Source organism: Silurus meridionalis, chromosome 26, assembly GCF_014805685.1.
Source record: "Silurus meridionalis isolate SWU-2019-XX chromosome 26, ASM1480568v1, whole genome shotgun sequence".
NCBI lineage: Eukaryota > Metazoa > Chordata > Actinopteri > Siluriformes > Siluridae > Silurus > Silurus meridionalis.
This window is the reverse complement of record NC_060909.1, coordinates 16,955,206-16,969,835: the sequence shown is the minus strand read 5'-3', so window position 1 is coordinate 16,969,835 and position 14,630 is coordinate 16,955,206. Positions and strand designations below refer to the sequence as shown.

The following is a 14,630-nucleotide window of genomic DNA, read 5'->3' as shown; positions in this document are numbered from 1 at the left end:
AAACACACACGCGCGTGTCTAATACAGAATCGAAAAGTTAAATAGCTAAGAGGAGGCACAACCTGAAAAGTATCGTGCAGATCCAATACAGAAAGAACCCGCAAATACAAGTAGTATCTTGGCGACAACACGAGTCCGAGCAAAGAAGAAACAAAGACCAGATTCGTTCTACACGGTCACCTTGTTCCAGTCACTGTCATGGCTTGTTGTTAGGAGGGGCTTTAGAGCTTCCATAGGCCAACTTTTTAAAATGCTCCTGAGGCCAGGTTCAACTGGAAGGTCAAAACGAGCCTGGGAGAATCTTGTGGAAAAGGACCGTAGGCCTCCATGTGCTCCTCTGATAAGGAAGATGGAGGTGAAGCGGTCATAGAGGTGACACAGGAGGGCTTGTCGAAGGTCTCCGAGTTTTTACAGTCTCAGCTCCTGAATTATTGATTTTGCCGGAGCCGTGAGCGTTGCCAGGATGATAAATCCACCTGGAAAGTAACTACGGTTCAGACTTCTATCAGGGCTCCGCGGTATGCTAATTCTAAGTCGGGCAGCTTAGCATTTAGAATCTCTCAAAAATCGAAACTTTAGATGGTTCTATGGTCCAGAGGTATGGCTTTGACACTGCTGGGGGTCCAGTTTTGCAGCCACTCTGCGTAGCATGAAAGAGTGAAAGGACTGAAATACGAGTTATTGTGTGTAAATCCAGCTTGCGTGGCAGACCCTACAATGCAAAGCACGTGTGAAAGGGGCACGTGGGTGACAAGAGACGACCCTGCGGTAGAATTCGACCCACTGGAGAGAAATAAAAAGTAAATCCTTACCTTCACTCGGAGAGAACCGACTCAAAAAAGACGGATGGCACAGAGCTCCAAAACACCCACCAAGGTGGAAAAGATCAGCGGACTCGAAACCTCTATTGTGTACTTTCTTGTAGTATGATTTGGTTGCCAAGTCTTGCCATATACACACGCTTACCTCTGCCTTATTCGATCGTTCCCGATCTCTGTTTACCTTAAAAAAAAAAATAGGTTAAAAATTGAATAGGTAAGAAAAACTCAATTATTGACCCTGATGGAATGTTATAATAAAATTCTGTAACCAGTAACACGCTTTAAAACAGAGCACAGTGCAGATAGTCACAAAGGTTTAAAAATATCTTCTCAGATAATTGTTTTTCTGAAAAATAAAGTAAAAAAAACATGTTGGGGTTTAAGGAGGCTATGTGGGGGTGGGGGTACTCCTGTAGCACTCGACTCAAGTAGCTGTCTGATGGTTTTCCACTGAACTAGTGGATTTCTCCTCGTAGATAACGACAAAAGCATACTCTCACCTGCCACTTTTATAATACACTCATGCAGCAGCATTAAAATGTGCAAAAAAAAAAAAAAAAGAAATCATGCAGATACAGGTCAAGAGCTTCAGTCTCTTTTCACATCCAGTATCAAAATGGGGGAAGGTGATAGTGGTGGTTTTGGGGGGTGGGGGAGGGGGTCTCTGTGATCTCTAATCTTTGGTGCGGTTAACCAATCGTTAGTCGGACAGCGAGACTGCAAAAAAAAAAACTGCAACCGGTCAAACACGCAGCGATCCACCAATCAGGGCCGAGCGTGCGCTTGGTGTATCTACTCATCAGCAACATACGGTTGAGCGTCAGTTTAACATCAAGCAGAACATTTTTCGAGAGGAATAAAGGATGAAGAAACTACAGACTCTAGAAGTGAGGCTGAACCCAGCACAGAACCGAGATCTTCAAACCCAGAACCTTCCAGCCTCTTGCGCAGAACCTTAATCAAGCAGCGCCTCGTCTCATGGCCTACTTTCCACGTTGATTCAGCGCGAAAGCGATCGCCCGAGACCTTTCATTAAATACGCATTTGCCTAACGTTCCCTTTTACAAGCCGACTTAACTTCCGCCGACCGGGCCGCGTTCTGCCGAGACGTCCCGCCGCAAACAGATAAGGCAATAAAAGCTGTCCAGTTAGCGTGTAGGACCAATAACATTGCGGCCTCGGGCTTCAGCTCGGTCTTTCCAACCCACACACACACACACACAATGCTGAAGGATGGAGCGGAGTCCCTAAAGGGTGCAGTGTTAACAGACTGCCTGGTCTGTCAGCTTGGCATCGATTTTTCCCACCGTACACTGCTTCGAGGTGAGGGTTTGATTCCTGTTTGGCATTTCTGGCCGAGCCGGGGATCAATGAGAGACTTTTCGTATCTAGCTGGCCCTAAGCACTAAAGCCAGGCTTCTGATGTGCACACACACACACACACACACACACACACACACACACACACACACACACACATATATATATACAGCGATGCTTAAACTGAAGCAGAGGATTTTCTGTAAAAATCAAGGTGTAGGAGGAGAGTGAGGGTGTGTGAGTGGAGAGAAATGGCTTGTATGTAGGTAAATGGGTGGGCATGTGGTTTGTAGGGGAGGTCTTGACTGTGTGTGTGTGTGTGTGTGTGTGTGTGTGTGTGTGTGTGTAGCAAAACTAGGCAAGTGACACAAGCGAGCCGATATCCGGGAATATCCTCATTGTATATTCCGAGATTTCCATCCTCCACGGCGTCCTATGGGATAATTATGGGATGGCTGCGTTTCATCGAGGGAAGCGAATTGATTTCTTCAGTCGAACCCCAAACACCCCCTCCCTCCCCTTCCCTCCCCCAAGGCGCGGGGCCTAAAAACAGCCGTGGCGAGCTGAAACCCCGACGCTTTGGTTCGCCTTCCAGTTCAGCTCTCGCAGGACCCGGCGCTCTCGCTCGCCAGCCTTGATCTCGCTCTCTCCTCCATCGACGTTAAAGCTCCTCTGAAGCTCCCCGAGTCCCCCGGCGCTGCTCCGCGCGCCAAAAACAGCCCGCGGAGCAAGTCGGAGAAGGGGAACTACGCTCCTCGCAATCCCCTCGGGCTCAGCAGGAGCGGGTCATCTGAATATCGGCCCCGTTTCTTATTTCGGCACAAGCGAACCGACAATCAGGGCAAAAACAGAACACAAGCTCTTTGGGTATAGGATTCTCGATTCTGAGAAAGTCCTGTATTTGCCCATGAGTCTCTCTCAACTCTAAAACCTACCCGGAATCCAAACTTAAATCTCTAACCATGAATTCATCTCAAAACCGCGGCTAAAACACTTTGTCAACTTTTAATTACAAAAAAATTTATATTAATACAAAACAATTCTATAAAAAAAAAAATCCAGACCAATTAACATAAAAAGAAATTATGATTAGGGGAATAAAGATGGTGTTTTTTTTCTCCAAGTGTACAAGGCATCTGAGAACACGGTGCACTCAAAATCGTGAAATTGTAAAATCCACGTTCCTCGCCAGACTCGCAGAGCTCGGGCTACGGCCATCTGTTCTTTTGGCTTGAGTGTGAAGAAATGCATCTAAGTCTCTAATCCTTTTCTTAACGTGTTCATCCTTGAATTATGTGTGTGTTTTGTGTGTGTGTGTGTGTGTGTGTAGCTGAACGAGATGATCCGTCACCCGGTAGAGGGCCACTTCTGGCAGGTGGACCACATCAAGCCGGTGTACAGCGGAGGAGGACAGTGTCTCCTGGACAACCTGCAGACACTGTGCACCGTCTGCCATCGCATGGTATATAAACGCACCGAAAAATACTGCCTTACTAATATACACTGTGCAGGCAAAAGTTTGTGGACAACTTTTAGTCCTCATTTACTGTTCTACTAACCTTCACTCTTCTGGAAAGATGGATTTTAGAGTGGACAATCAAGTACCGATGTAGGACCAAATCTGCAGACATTTTCCCCTAAGGTCTGGTACTGTCCTACATAAAATCAAATTGTCACTCTTTACAACCATGGTGAGCAGAAAAGCAAGTCAAGTCAAATTTAAGGCTTTAAGACGTTTTTTTTTCTCCTTCAGCTTCAGCCAAATCACTATGTGCTGAAAGAGCTGCAATTCCAGAACTTCTACACACAGTAAAGCACGTACAAAGAGCATTCCAGCTATTTCTATCCCTCGTATCTGCAGTTTACATAATGACAGAACTTTGAAAGAAACTTCCTGCTTCCTCCCTATTGAGATTGAGTTTTTGTTTTGTTTTGTATACTATTATTATTAATTGCCCGTGCGAGAGATCGCTCAGGGCTAAATTATTCCCTTAATACTGCACTTTCTCTAGCAGGAGACGATACGAGGTCGGTTTCAGTCCGCCGTAAAGGCTCCTTACACCGCAAAGCCGAACAGTCCAGTGACAGTTTGGTGCGTAAACAATAACATTTAAACGAACCAGCTGACTTTCAGCAGTAACGCGGAACAATTATAACGTCTTCTTCGCGCCCAGGAGAATTCTTATTACGCGTAAAATTAGCCTTCTCTCTGGAAAAAAAGAAATCAAACAAACAAAGGGAGGAAAGCAGGACAGCATTGGAGCCAAGTTTCCGAGTTCAAAATTCACGTGACCTCCATTATGATGGGAAACGAATGCAATTTTTTTTCCTTCCGCTTTGGGATTAACCAAGACAAAAAAGTAATACGGAACTGGATCATAATGCAATTGGATTCTGGGATTCCTGTCAGACAGGAGCATGTAGATGATCTAAAATATACAAAAGGGTACACCTGACTTTCCTCAGCCATATGTGGTTCTTTCCCAAACTTATCACTTTTGGCAATATAGTGCATATGGCATTCCTGTGTGAGGACATGTACCCCTGTATGAACCTTTTTCTTTGTTTGTTTCCTTCATTACCTACAAGTCAATTTCAAAAAGTTCATATGTTCTGTCATTCACAGCATCTCGCCATGTCGAGAACCCGTTTTCTGGTGCAGGGTTCCCATTTTTAAATTGAATGGAAACTTTCCACAAACTCGGGGATTCTCAGACGCTTGTCCAAAAGAGACAAGTACAAATGTCATCTTACTGTATATTTGGATATTCCTCAATATAATGCAATTGCTCGCATTTTTTATGTATGTGTATAGATATAGATGTGTGCAAATTTCCTTTTCCGAATGCGATTCCGTGTCCATGTATGACGCAAAGTTTCAGTAGGAAAAGGAAAATGATGGATGGCTCGGTCATCCTGCGTTAATTTATAGCCACCCTGACGCAAGAGTCATGTCATGGGGGAGAAGACGGGAGACGTTTTTATTCCCAACCTGACCGTAGAAACCAATACGAACAGAGTCGTCATTCTTCACATGATGTTCGGTGCATTGATGAAATATCTGCAAAGTCGATCGTTCGCATAACTGCCTGGCTCCAAGTAGCCGATTCTTCATTATTTTTTTTTTTCATTCTGTAGAAACTCTGTCTAGTATTTTGTTGACTAATGTCATATGCGTGTGGTTGCAGAGGACATCGCAGCAAGCCAAAGAGCGGAGTCTGACGAAGAGAGGCGAAGCGGCGTCTAAGCTCTCCTCGGACATCACCCGATTCTTTGTGAAGAAATCGGACTGAACTACCACCGCCGTGTTTCAGTCGTCAGTCTACGTACGTGCAGAAGAATCACGACGACATAACAATAACACACACAGAACGGCTGCTACGAATGCACCACAAATAAGGAAGTATTCCAGGGATTCGTTACATTTAAGGGTTTTTTTTTTCAGGGAAAGGTGGGTGTTTAGAGTAGAATTGTAAAGGAAGGAAGAAAATAAAGGTGAAAGTTTCCTGAGTGACCATCGAGCTCTCAGTGGTGCACTGCTGAATTGGTTCTACTGCATGATAACACTTTCTGTTTCTAGCAGAGAGAGAGAGAGAGAGAAAAAGAGAGCAGGCCAAGCGTTCGTGTTTGCTGCTATTTTTAACTCGTGCAGGCTTTCGGAGCATAAAAGCACCCTGCTGCATGACTCTTAACATTTTTCCGCTTTAGAAGAAACATTTCTCCGCCGAATGATTTTTTTTGTGCGCGAGAACGCGGTTAACCAACGATTCGAAAAACCGAATTTAAGTTCAGACCACCAGCTGGTGATTATAATTTTTTTCTCTCTTTTATTGAAAGAAAGGAAAAAAAAGACAATGCAAAACCCGGCCTCGTCTTCAAATCTAACGGAGCCCCTTATGTAATCTTGGCGAACGTGCAGGGCTCGTCTCCATAGCAACCCGCCCCGGTGACTGGCACCTAGGTGGATGTGGAAGCTCTTACAACTGCTGTTCTGTTTATAGACAAGTCAGAGACCTGCTTCGATTCTAGAGAATCCGCAAGAGAGGGACGTTTAACCCCGCGTTTAATCGGGAAACTATTATGTTTGAGTGCTCTCGGCCGGTTGGATAACCGTTGCAATTACTGTTTGAAACCTAATAAAGGATCGTTATGCTTTAGAGTCGAGGTTATTTCGGTATCGGAATGGGGTTTCCACAATGTGTTCACGCTTCCATTTCAACTGCTATAGTTTTGATTCCCACTGGCCAAAAGGAATTCACCAGAACACCAGCAATGACACTGGTGCTTACCATTAATACATTCTGTACTGCAGTGTCATATAGTCATTCTAATACAGTGTTGTTTCTATAGTAACAGCTAAGACTGGGAGGGAAGGAAAAAATAAACTGTAAGGAGGCACTATTATTGGAAGGATTGTCCAGTGTCGGCAAGTAATGCTGCAGCTTGACATTTTCTGACACATGCGCTGAATGTAACTAGAAATGGATTAAAAAAAATAATAAAAATAGCGTGTTGAAAAAATGGTACCATGAAAATGGCCGGGATAGAAGAGGAAAGATATATCATATGAAAATCCAGCATCTTTTCTTGTACTTTTAAAGCACATTTAAAACACTATACGGACAAAAGTATCGACGCTTCCAGCCATTTGTGGTTCTTCTCCAAACTTGGACCCGCAAAAACAAATTGCGGTGGAATTCAAATCAGGACCTGAGCACAAATATCCACATCCACACTCCAAAATCTAGTGGGACATCATCCCCGAAGAGTGGAGAGGATTATAAAGACGCAAACGTGGACCAAAAAAAAAGTACCACAAAGAAATTCCTCAAGCACAAGCATCTGTGGTTATTGCTGACATTTAAGTCATGTGTGGTAAGAACACGGATTTCTGACGCAACGTGCGTTACACGCGTCTCATTCTATGACACGGGGCACGTTTTTCAGCCACCGATTAAACCCTGTGAAATTACCCCGGCCTTCCTGCGATTTATTCGTACCCCCGCGATTTTGAGTTCACTTGGCGTTGGTGGAAGGGGCCGTGAAGCGTCACCCGGAGCGGTCAGCTTCTCCGAGGACGCCCACGCTCACCTTCGTAAAGGTCAGAGAAACGGATAGATCTTTTCATCTTTCTTGCTCGCAGTCACCCTCTCCCTCACCCCCATCTCCTGAACTCAATATTTAAAAGACGTGGCATCAAGACACAAAATAACACGCGTATCTGTCCATAGTGACCGAGTAAGTCCCAAGTCCTCCTATTTGGAACCGTGCATCCATTAAATTAATGTATCGGGAATTGGAATACCATTTCCTGTCTTTCTCTCTGATTAAACCAAGCGGTGCGATGTGCATGTAAAGACAACGCACACAAATATTCCAATTGTCTATCGAGGTTTAGATTTCAGATGCCTTGCAAGTTATACATGGATAAGGGTTTGATGCATCAACTGTACACAAAAGAAATTTTTTTTTCGTCCTTGCAATGATTTGGTGGTCAGGGTGCTGCGGCCGAGACCTCCCTGTAATAAAGTTGTACGGACGTGATTGAGCTGACAGGCAACGAACGCGCCGGTGAGTAATGAACATGTCAAAGCGTAACCCGACGACGTACCTCCCCTGTCCCCTGCACCTGCACACTTTATTACAGAACGAGGCCCACAACAACTTTAATAATGCAGAGACGGAGTGATGGCGAGCATCAGATTAAACACGGGAGCGCCGACCGAAACCAGCGCTAACAGTACTGTTTGGCAACCTCGACAGGAAAAAAAAGCAAGGTTTGTTACAAGTAAAAAGGTAGCAAAACGAACGGAGCTCAACTCTTTCTTTTTAAATCAGGGATACTCCTTATCAAAAACAACTCTTTTCCTCCGTGTCTCAGCGGCTTTTTCCTTTTTGTTTGCGCACAAGCATGAAGGCGCTCGATGCTTTTATTCGCGTCCTTGAACGCGATCTAGTCGCGATCCCGGAGTCCAGCAGCAGTCTGGTTTCCTGCGTTTCCTTTATCCTTCAGATGCACCGTTCGACCCTGAAATTAAATTGTTGAAAGATTTTCTGGTCTTTTGTAACGTGAAAAAATTATGCTTTCATCATAAGCAGGTTAATGTAGAGTGTAGGGTTTCAGGTAATATCTACGTCGTTCACTGATGTTAGCCAGGGCATTATGGATGGGACACAATGGCTGAAGAGAGTATGTGCCGCAATTTCCAGAAGTCTTCAGAATCCGTTGAGCGAAAAAGACAATTGGAAAAAGGCTATGGCAATTGAACCCCACTGTACAACCAGGGCGAGAAGAAAACCTTCCATTTTATTCACTGCACCGTTTGATGATGAACATACACTAAAGGGACACCAATTTTTTTCATGGTTCCTCTCCAAAACATCGGGATCCAAAAACTACCCTCTTAAACAATTAATTAAAACGCTGACTTTACTGATGGCCTTGTTGCTGAATGAGCAAAATTCTCAGGTGCCCAAAATCTTTTGCTCATAAAGTCCAGATTATCACTGGTTTGCTGGGTATATTCGAATCATATTCTCTACTACTGAATACCAGAATACAATGATTTCTGCTTTAATGTGATGTGAACTCACTTTACATAATTGTGACCTACTTGGGAAACTAGCTGCAGCAATCATCTTCTGGTACAGCACCGTATCCATCTGAACTCCTCCTTTAGTAAGCACAGCTCAGAGGGTTTAAACTGTGGGGTGGGGGGGATCATTTAACATGGAGAAATAAATGTCTACTTCAACCTTTTATATCTACAGTAAGTTAACAATGTTGGAAAAGATTGTAGACCCCATAGATACACTTTGCATCCCTGTTTAAAAGAACCAACCCAAGGATGAAGACTAGCTAGCCAGTGTTTTTTTGGAGTATGCTACCAAGCGTAATACTTTGGGGATACGTTTACTTTCCATTTCACAACAATCCTTGATGATCATAGAAGACAAAAAAATAAATATCAAATAAAAATCAAAAAGTACCCTCTGGGGTGGTATGATCACATGTACCAGGTGGACCTGTCAAGCTACAGTAGCTAGATTTTTTCAGGTGGTACACCCTTATTTTCTGAGAGGACTTTTGGACTTGGTGAAAGGAGAGCTTTCTGGATTGCCAGGCGAGTAGAGTCGCCTCCTAATGCCGATTGATTGAATGTTGCTGCGGAGATGTTCTATATCTCCTGTTAAAGGACGACTCAGTGCCGAGATACATTTTTTGCTCAAGTAAGTTAAATCAAGAGTGGAAGCACCTCAACTTAGACTACTTTTCACCCCTCCTCCAAACCCCAAGTCAGACAGAGCGATGCGCAAAACAAAGCATTCAGAGAAGCAACCCAGGCGCTTGCAGACGCTTTGACCTGGGCATTGTACATCATCAGGTAAACAAAACGGTTCACCGAAACCATTAGCCTTTGGTTTGAGCTCGGAAACGGTATGGTTCCGAGGCTCGGTTGTGTTCAAATGAATGTGTAACAAGTTGGTATTTATGGCAGCACCTCTATCGCTCTCGGCAGTCCGGAGCAAAACAAACTTAATACAAGCCATCGGTGACCCCGATTATTAGCAGCGATCACTGTGAAGCTTCCCCGCACCGTATCGCAATTTACAAGGAATTTAGACTTGGCGTGTTGAGACTGACGCGCAAAACCAGTCCATTACAGCATGCAAAACGTTTTTGAGACTAGCTCTGTTTACAAGAAAGTATTCTATCTTTGTTTACACACTATCACCCTCAAAACAGAAGTCCCCTTGCACAGCAATAAAGAGCTCCCTGCATTCTAGAATTTGTCCTGGAAGTCTTCTTTTTGAAGCACCCCAAACACATTTGGCGTCAAAACGGCGACCTCTGAGCCAGATCTTGATCTTTGGGAAGTCCGCAAGAGCCAAATCTGGCAAGTAGGGTAAGTGCGGAAGTGTTATCAGGTTTCCGGCAAGAAACTCACGTGCGAGGAGAGCTCTGTGAAAGCGCACACGGTCAGAATAGAACCAGTTGCACAGCTACCGATGTGTTACAGAACAAGCCTCGACGTTTTTGACACCACCTCGTAGAAGGCTATCCTGCTGATGCGACACACACGTGCGAGAACCACTAGCACCCTTTCCCAAATGCCCATCGGAATTTAACAGCAATTAATGAACAAGTGAGAAGATTCCAGAGCACGGAAAAACCTGCGCAGCCGGACACAAAAAAGCAAGACAAGACTTAGTGCACGTTACCGTACCGATAAACCGAGTCCATGCAGCCAAACTTATTAAAAAGTTTTTTTTCCCATATACTTATAGAATCTCAGACCCGCTTTCTCGCAAAACAAAGTTGCAAAAAAAAAAATGATGCAAAAGCAAAGCAACTCGACGCGTGCTACAAAGCAGGCAGACTCCCCATCCTTCCATCACTTCAAGAGACTCGAGCATGATGAAGACGTAGACGAGCACGGTGATTGTGTTATCATCGGGACGATGCTGCGCGCTCAATCATCCTGTCAGTTGGCTGAGGAAATAACCAGAGGCAGATTTTTTTTTTACTATTATTATTCTGCAAAATACTCAATTGTACTGCAACGAAGAGAAAGAGATTTACTAAGTCATCAACAGAAGCCGTATTTTTCATGTAAATTTCACCAGGGAAGAGCAGCGTTGTATCCGATTTGCTTGCCAGTATTCAGGTTGTAACTTGATATTATGTCGGTTGGTTAAATAAAGCCGAGTGAAAAATTTGCTCAACTGCCCTCTGTGCTTAAGCCGTTTACCTTTACGCCATTCGGAAAACTTGTTCAGGGCAACTTAGAATCATCTTTTAGTTGAGGTTTAAGGGCTGAACCACCACTTTTCTTCTTAAATTCTTACAAAGAACCTCTACAAGTTCTTGGATGTAACTACATATCTCAGTTCTTGGGTTCTTTGACCTGATAAGACGGAATCTTTTTGCACTTGGTACTATATTTGCCCAGAAACCCAAACACCATCCTCACGTTGAAGCGTGGTGGAGGTAGCATTGATCATTCTTGGGTTCTTGGATGTTTTTCTGACTGAATTCTTCTCCCCCCTACAAACAAAACCCAATTAATACTTTGCTTGCCTTATTAGCTCATTTGTTATCATGATGCTTTGGCAATCCAGTAACCAGGTGATGTGAACTACTGTTGTGGCTCCTGATGCCAACTGGATACACAAGAAGCAATTTCTTGGATTTAAATCTACAGGATCCAGAAATAAACCAAAAGAACAATTTCTTTCCTCAGAGTGTTTCTGTTCTGTTAGTAGGCCACAGAAAGGTGTCTTTCAGAGAACATGACCTTAACCTTCATCTCAATCATAATGCAGTTTGTGAGTTGTTGTTTTTTAAATGACTTCCGGGAATAATAGATATAGATAGAGTTGTGGGCTTGCTTTTTGATCCCCGGCATTAAAAAGTGGTGCTAACTATTCTATCAGCACACGAGCGAGAGCTCCATCCAATTAATTACTGTAATCACTTCAGGGAAGCAGCAGCAGCAGCCCACAACTAACGAACGGACATGGCCAAATCAGTGCAAGTGCAGCCAGAGCAGAGGGAAGCAGATGGAAGGATGCAGAGACATGAGTACAGGAGGGGAAACAGAAAAGAAAAAAAAAGGACGAGCACATAGCAGGAGGCGAACCGCGGAGCACACGCAGGTGTTTGGCTCGTACCGTGGGCCAGGACGGTTGTTAAGGTGTTAAGAGAGTTGAGTTGATCCGGGCATAATTTTTTCCTTCTGTCTCCGTCTGTAGTTATAGCCATTAATCAGCACGTTCCCACAGGCCTAAAAGATCTGATTATCTAACCAAAAAACCCCAACACAATCAGCTGGGCTAAGCATATTAACTCGCACGCGTACATGCATTCATCCATACACACACACACACACACACACACACACACACACACACACACCTTTTTCTTGAAGGCTAAATGAGCGCCTAATGACAGCGAGCACATTGAGTAAATCTGCACAGGTTGAAGCCAATGCGAACAGGAATAAAAAAAGAAATAAAAAGGTTGAAAAATTGCTAAATGGGGCGTATTTTTGGAAAGTCGCTTGATAACCAGAGAGAAACGAATGCAATTTTTTATTTTTTATTTTTTAAAGAGCACCGCTGGAGCCAGGCTGTCGGACTCTCTCAGCTTTCTTCTATCTCTTCTTTCATCATTCTTCCCACCTTCTGCGTTGATAGAAGAAGCTGTTCTCAGGATGCATCGGCCGTCAGAGGATAATGACCGAAAAACACAATAAGGGACCTCAGAGGGGATCAGAGGCAGAGAAAGTAGGGGGAGATAAGGTGCTTAAGATAATTCATATTTCCCTCAATCCGCAGCAGATTAATGTCTAGGGCTTTGGCTGTTTCCTCGTTCCTGAATATCACATTAGCGATACACACTTTCCCTTTACCTGCTTCGCTCACAGCACAGACAGCGCCTTGGGCTCGGCGCCTTCGCTTGCAACGGTTTTATTGCGACAGCCGACACGAGCATACCGACAGAGGAAATGATACGATCGAACATCGAGTCACAAGCGATCCTGTACACGTAAACAGCTATTCACAATAGCCGGTGTAAAACATGGCCTCTGGCAGCCAATAAAGCGCCACTGAAAGCATTCCTTTTATTGAAAAAAGGAAGAGGGGAAAAAAAGCTACATTGAGGAGAAGCGCTCCGTCATATCAGTGATCAATGTGTTTGACTTCTAACACAGACAGTGAATAAGAGCTGCAGTGGGAAATGACAAATCAATAAAAACAGGTAGATCCTGTAGTGTTGCCCTGCTACGTGCTCTCTGCCTTTAAGGGTTTATGAGTTCTATAGAACCTGTGAAAACACGTTCTTATTAACTGTAAGGAACTGGGCCAAAAATGTCATGGCCACAGAGCTGCTGTAGATGCTCTACATCTGATTCAGCTCTAATTTCCAACAAGATGGACTTGCAGCCCTTTTAAAACAGTTCTAAGCTTTTCCGGAGAAAAAGTTCCTGAGGAGCTACCAGGAACTTGCCCTGGTTAACTTTCTTTGGGCTAAAACAGTCCACCGCCAGTGAGCAGAGAGCTACAGCGTAAGCAAGAACACCTCGGAGAACCAACCTTACTTCATTCATCGCCAGTAAACGCTTTAGCCTGCTTAGGCTGCAGTAGATCCAGACTTAGATCCACTTAGTTTCCAATTCCCCCAGTTTTTTGGAGATGAAGGAAACCAGAGAACCATTAGAAAACCCAAATGGACAGTAACACGAGCACAGGATGAAAGGAGGGGACTCTGTTTTGGCAATGCTGCAATTCTCAGAACAACATTGCTCTTAATCAGAACTTTTGAGAACATTGCTGTGTGATAGAAGAGTATCTGCAAAAGTGAAAGGGAAAGTTTGTAGGACTATGGTGAGACCTGCAATGTTTTATGGTTTAGAGATCGTGGCATCGAGTAAAAGACAGGAGGTGGAGCTGGAGGTAGCAGAGCTGAAGATGTTGAGGTTTTTTTTGGGAGTGATGACGATGGACAGGATTAGAAACGAGTTTATTAGAGGGACAGCACATGTAGGATGTTTTGGGGACAAAGTGAGAGAGGCCCGATTGAGATAGTTTGGACATGTGCAGAGGAGGGACATGGGGTATATCGGTAGGAGAATGCTGAGGATGGAGCCACCAGGAAGGAGGTAAAGAGGAGGAGGTTTATGGATGTGGTGAAGGAAGACATGCAGGTAGTTGGGTTGAAAAAAGCAGATGTAGACAACAAGGGGTATGGAGACTGATAATCCACTGTAAAGACCCCTAATGGGAGCAGATGAAAAAAGAAGAAACAGCTCTTTTCTGCTGATACACATCACGAACACTGTTTTTCAACCAGCCGCAATTTGTGGAATTTTGACGACATTTGTGCAGTTACTTAGAGAAGGTTCCCTGGTGGTCTAGTGGTTAGGATGCGGCGCTCTCACCACTGCGGCCCGGGTTTGATCCCCGGTCAGGGAACCAACCCCAGCCACTTTCAGTGCCGGTCCCAAGCCCGGATAAATTGGGGAGGGTTGCGTTAGGAAGGGCATCCAGCGTAAAAATGCAATCAAACATGCGGTGGATCCGCTGTGGCGACCCCTAACGGGAGAAGCCGAAAGAAAGTTTTTGTGCAGTTACTTAGAAAACAGCAAAATCATTAAATGTTGAAGTACAATCTAGACTATGCGTAAGGGAACGCTAAAAATCCCACATCAAAGTCTACAACTAGACTTACTTCGTCCTTACTTATTCTGTTCAAGGTTTCATTCTGGCCTCATGACAACCACAAAGAGCAAATTTGGTTGAATATATTTCTTATATTAGAGTGATATTTCGAATGGGGAATTTGGTGGATCCCTGGACTGGAGGATTGGGCTCCAGATCACCAAGATGGGTCAAGCTTTTAGCCATAATTAGTTCAAACCGTAATACTGAACTGAATAATGGATGAGAAGGGAAGCCAATCAAATCGTCCAGCTTTTCAGTCTT

At 44.2% G+C, this 14,630-nt stretch overlaps 1 protein-coding gene and 1 long non-coding RNA gene across 3 annotated transcripts in view; one reads left to right on the top strand and one right to left on the bottom strand.

Moving 5' to 3' along the window:
* zranb3 (zinc finger, RAN-binding domain containing 3) overlaps positions 1–6,298 on the top strand; it is a 45,415-nt gene extending 39,117 nt beyond the window's left edge. The window contains 2 exon segments of the mRNA XM_046840778.1: positions 3,472–3,603; positions 5,330–6,298. Of these exon segments, the coding sequence (XP_046696734.1) occupies positions 3,472–3,603; positions 5,330–5,434 (237 nt within the window). The 3' untranslated portion in view covers positions 5,435–6,298.
* Positions 1–14,630, bottom strand: part of LOC124380075 — a 53,459-nt gene that overhangs the window by 37,763 nt on the left and 1,066 nt on the right. The gene's annotated exons all lie outside the window — the stretch shown is intronic.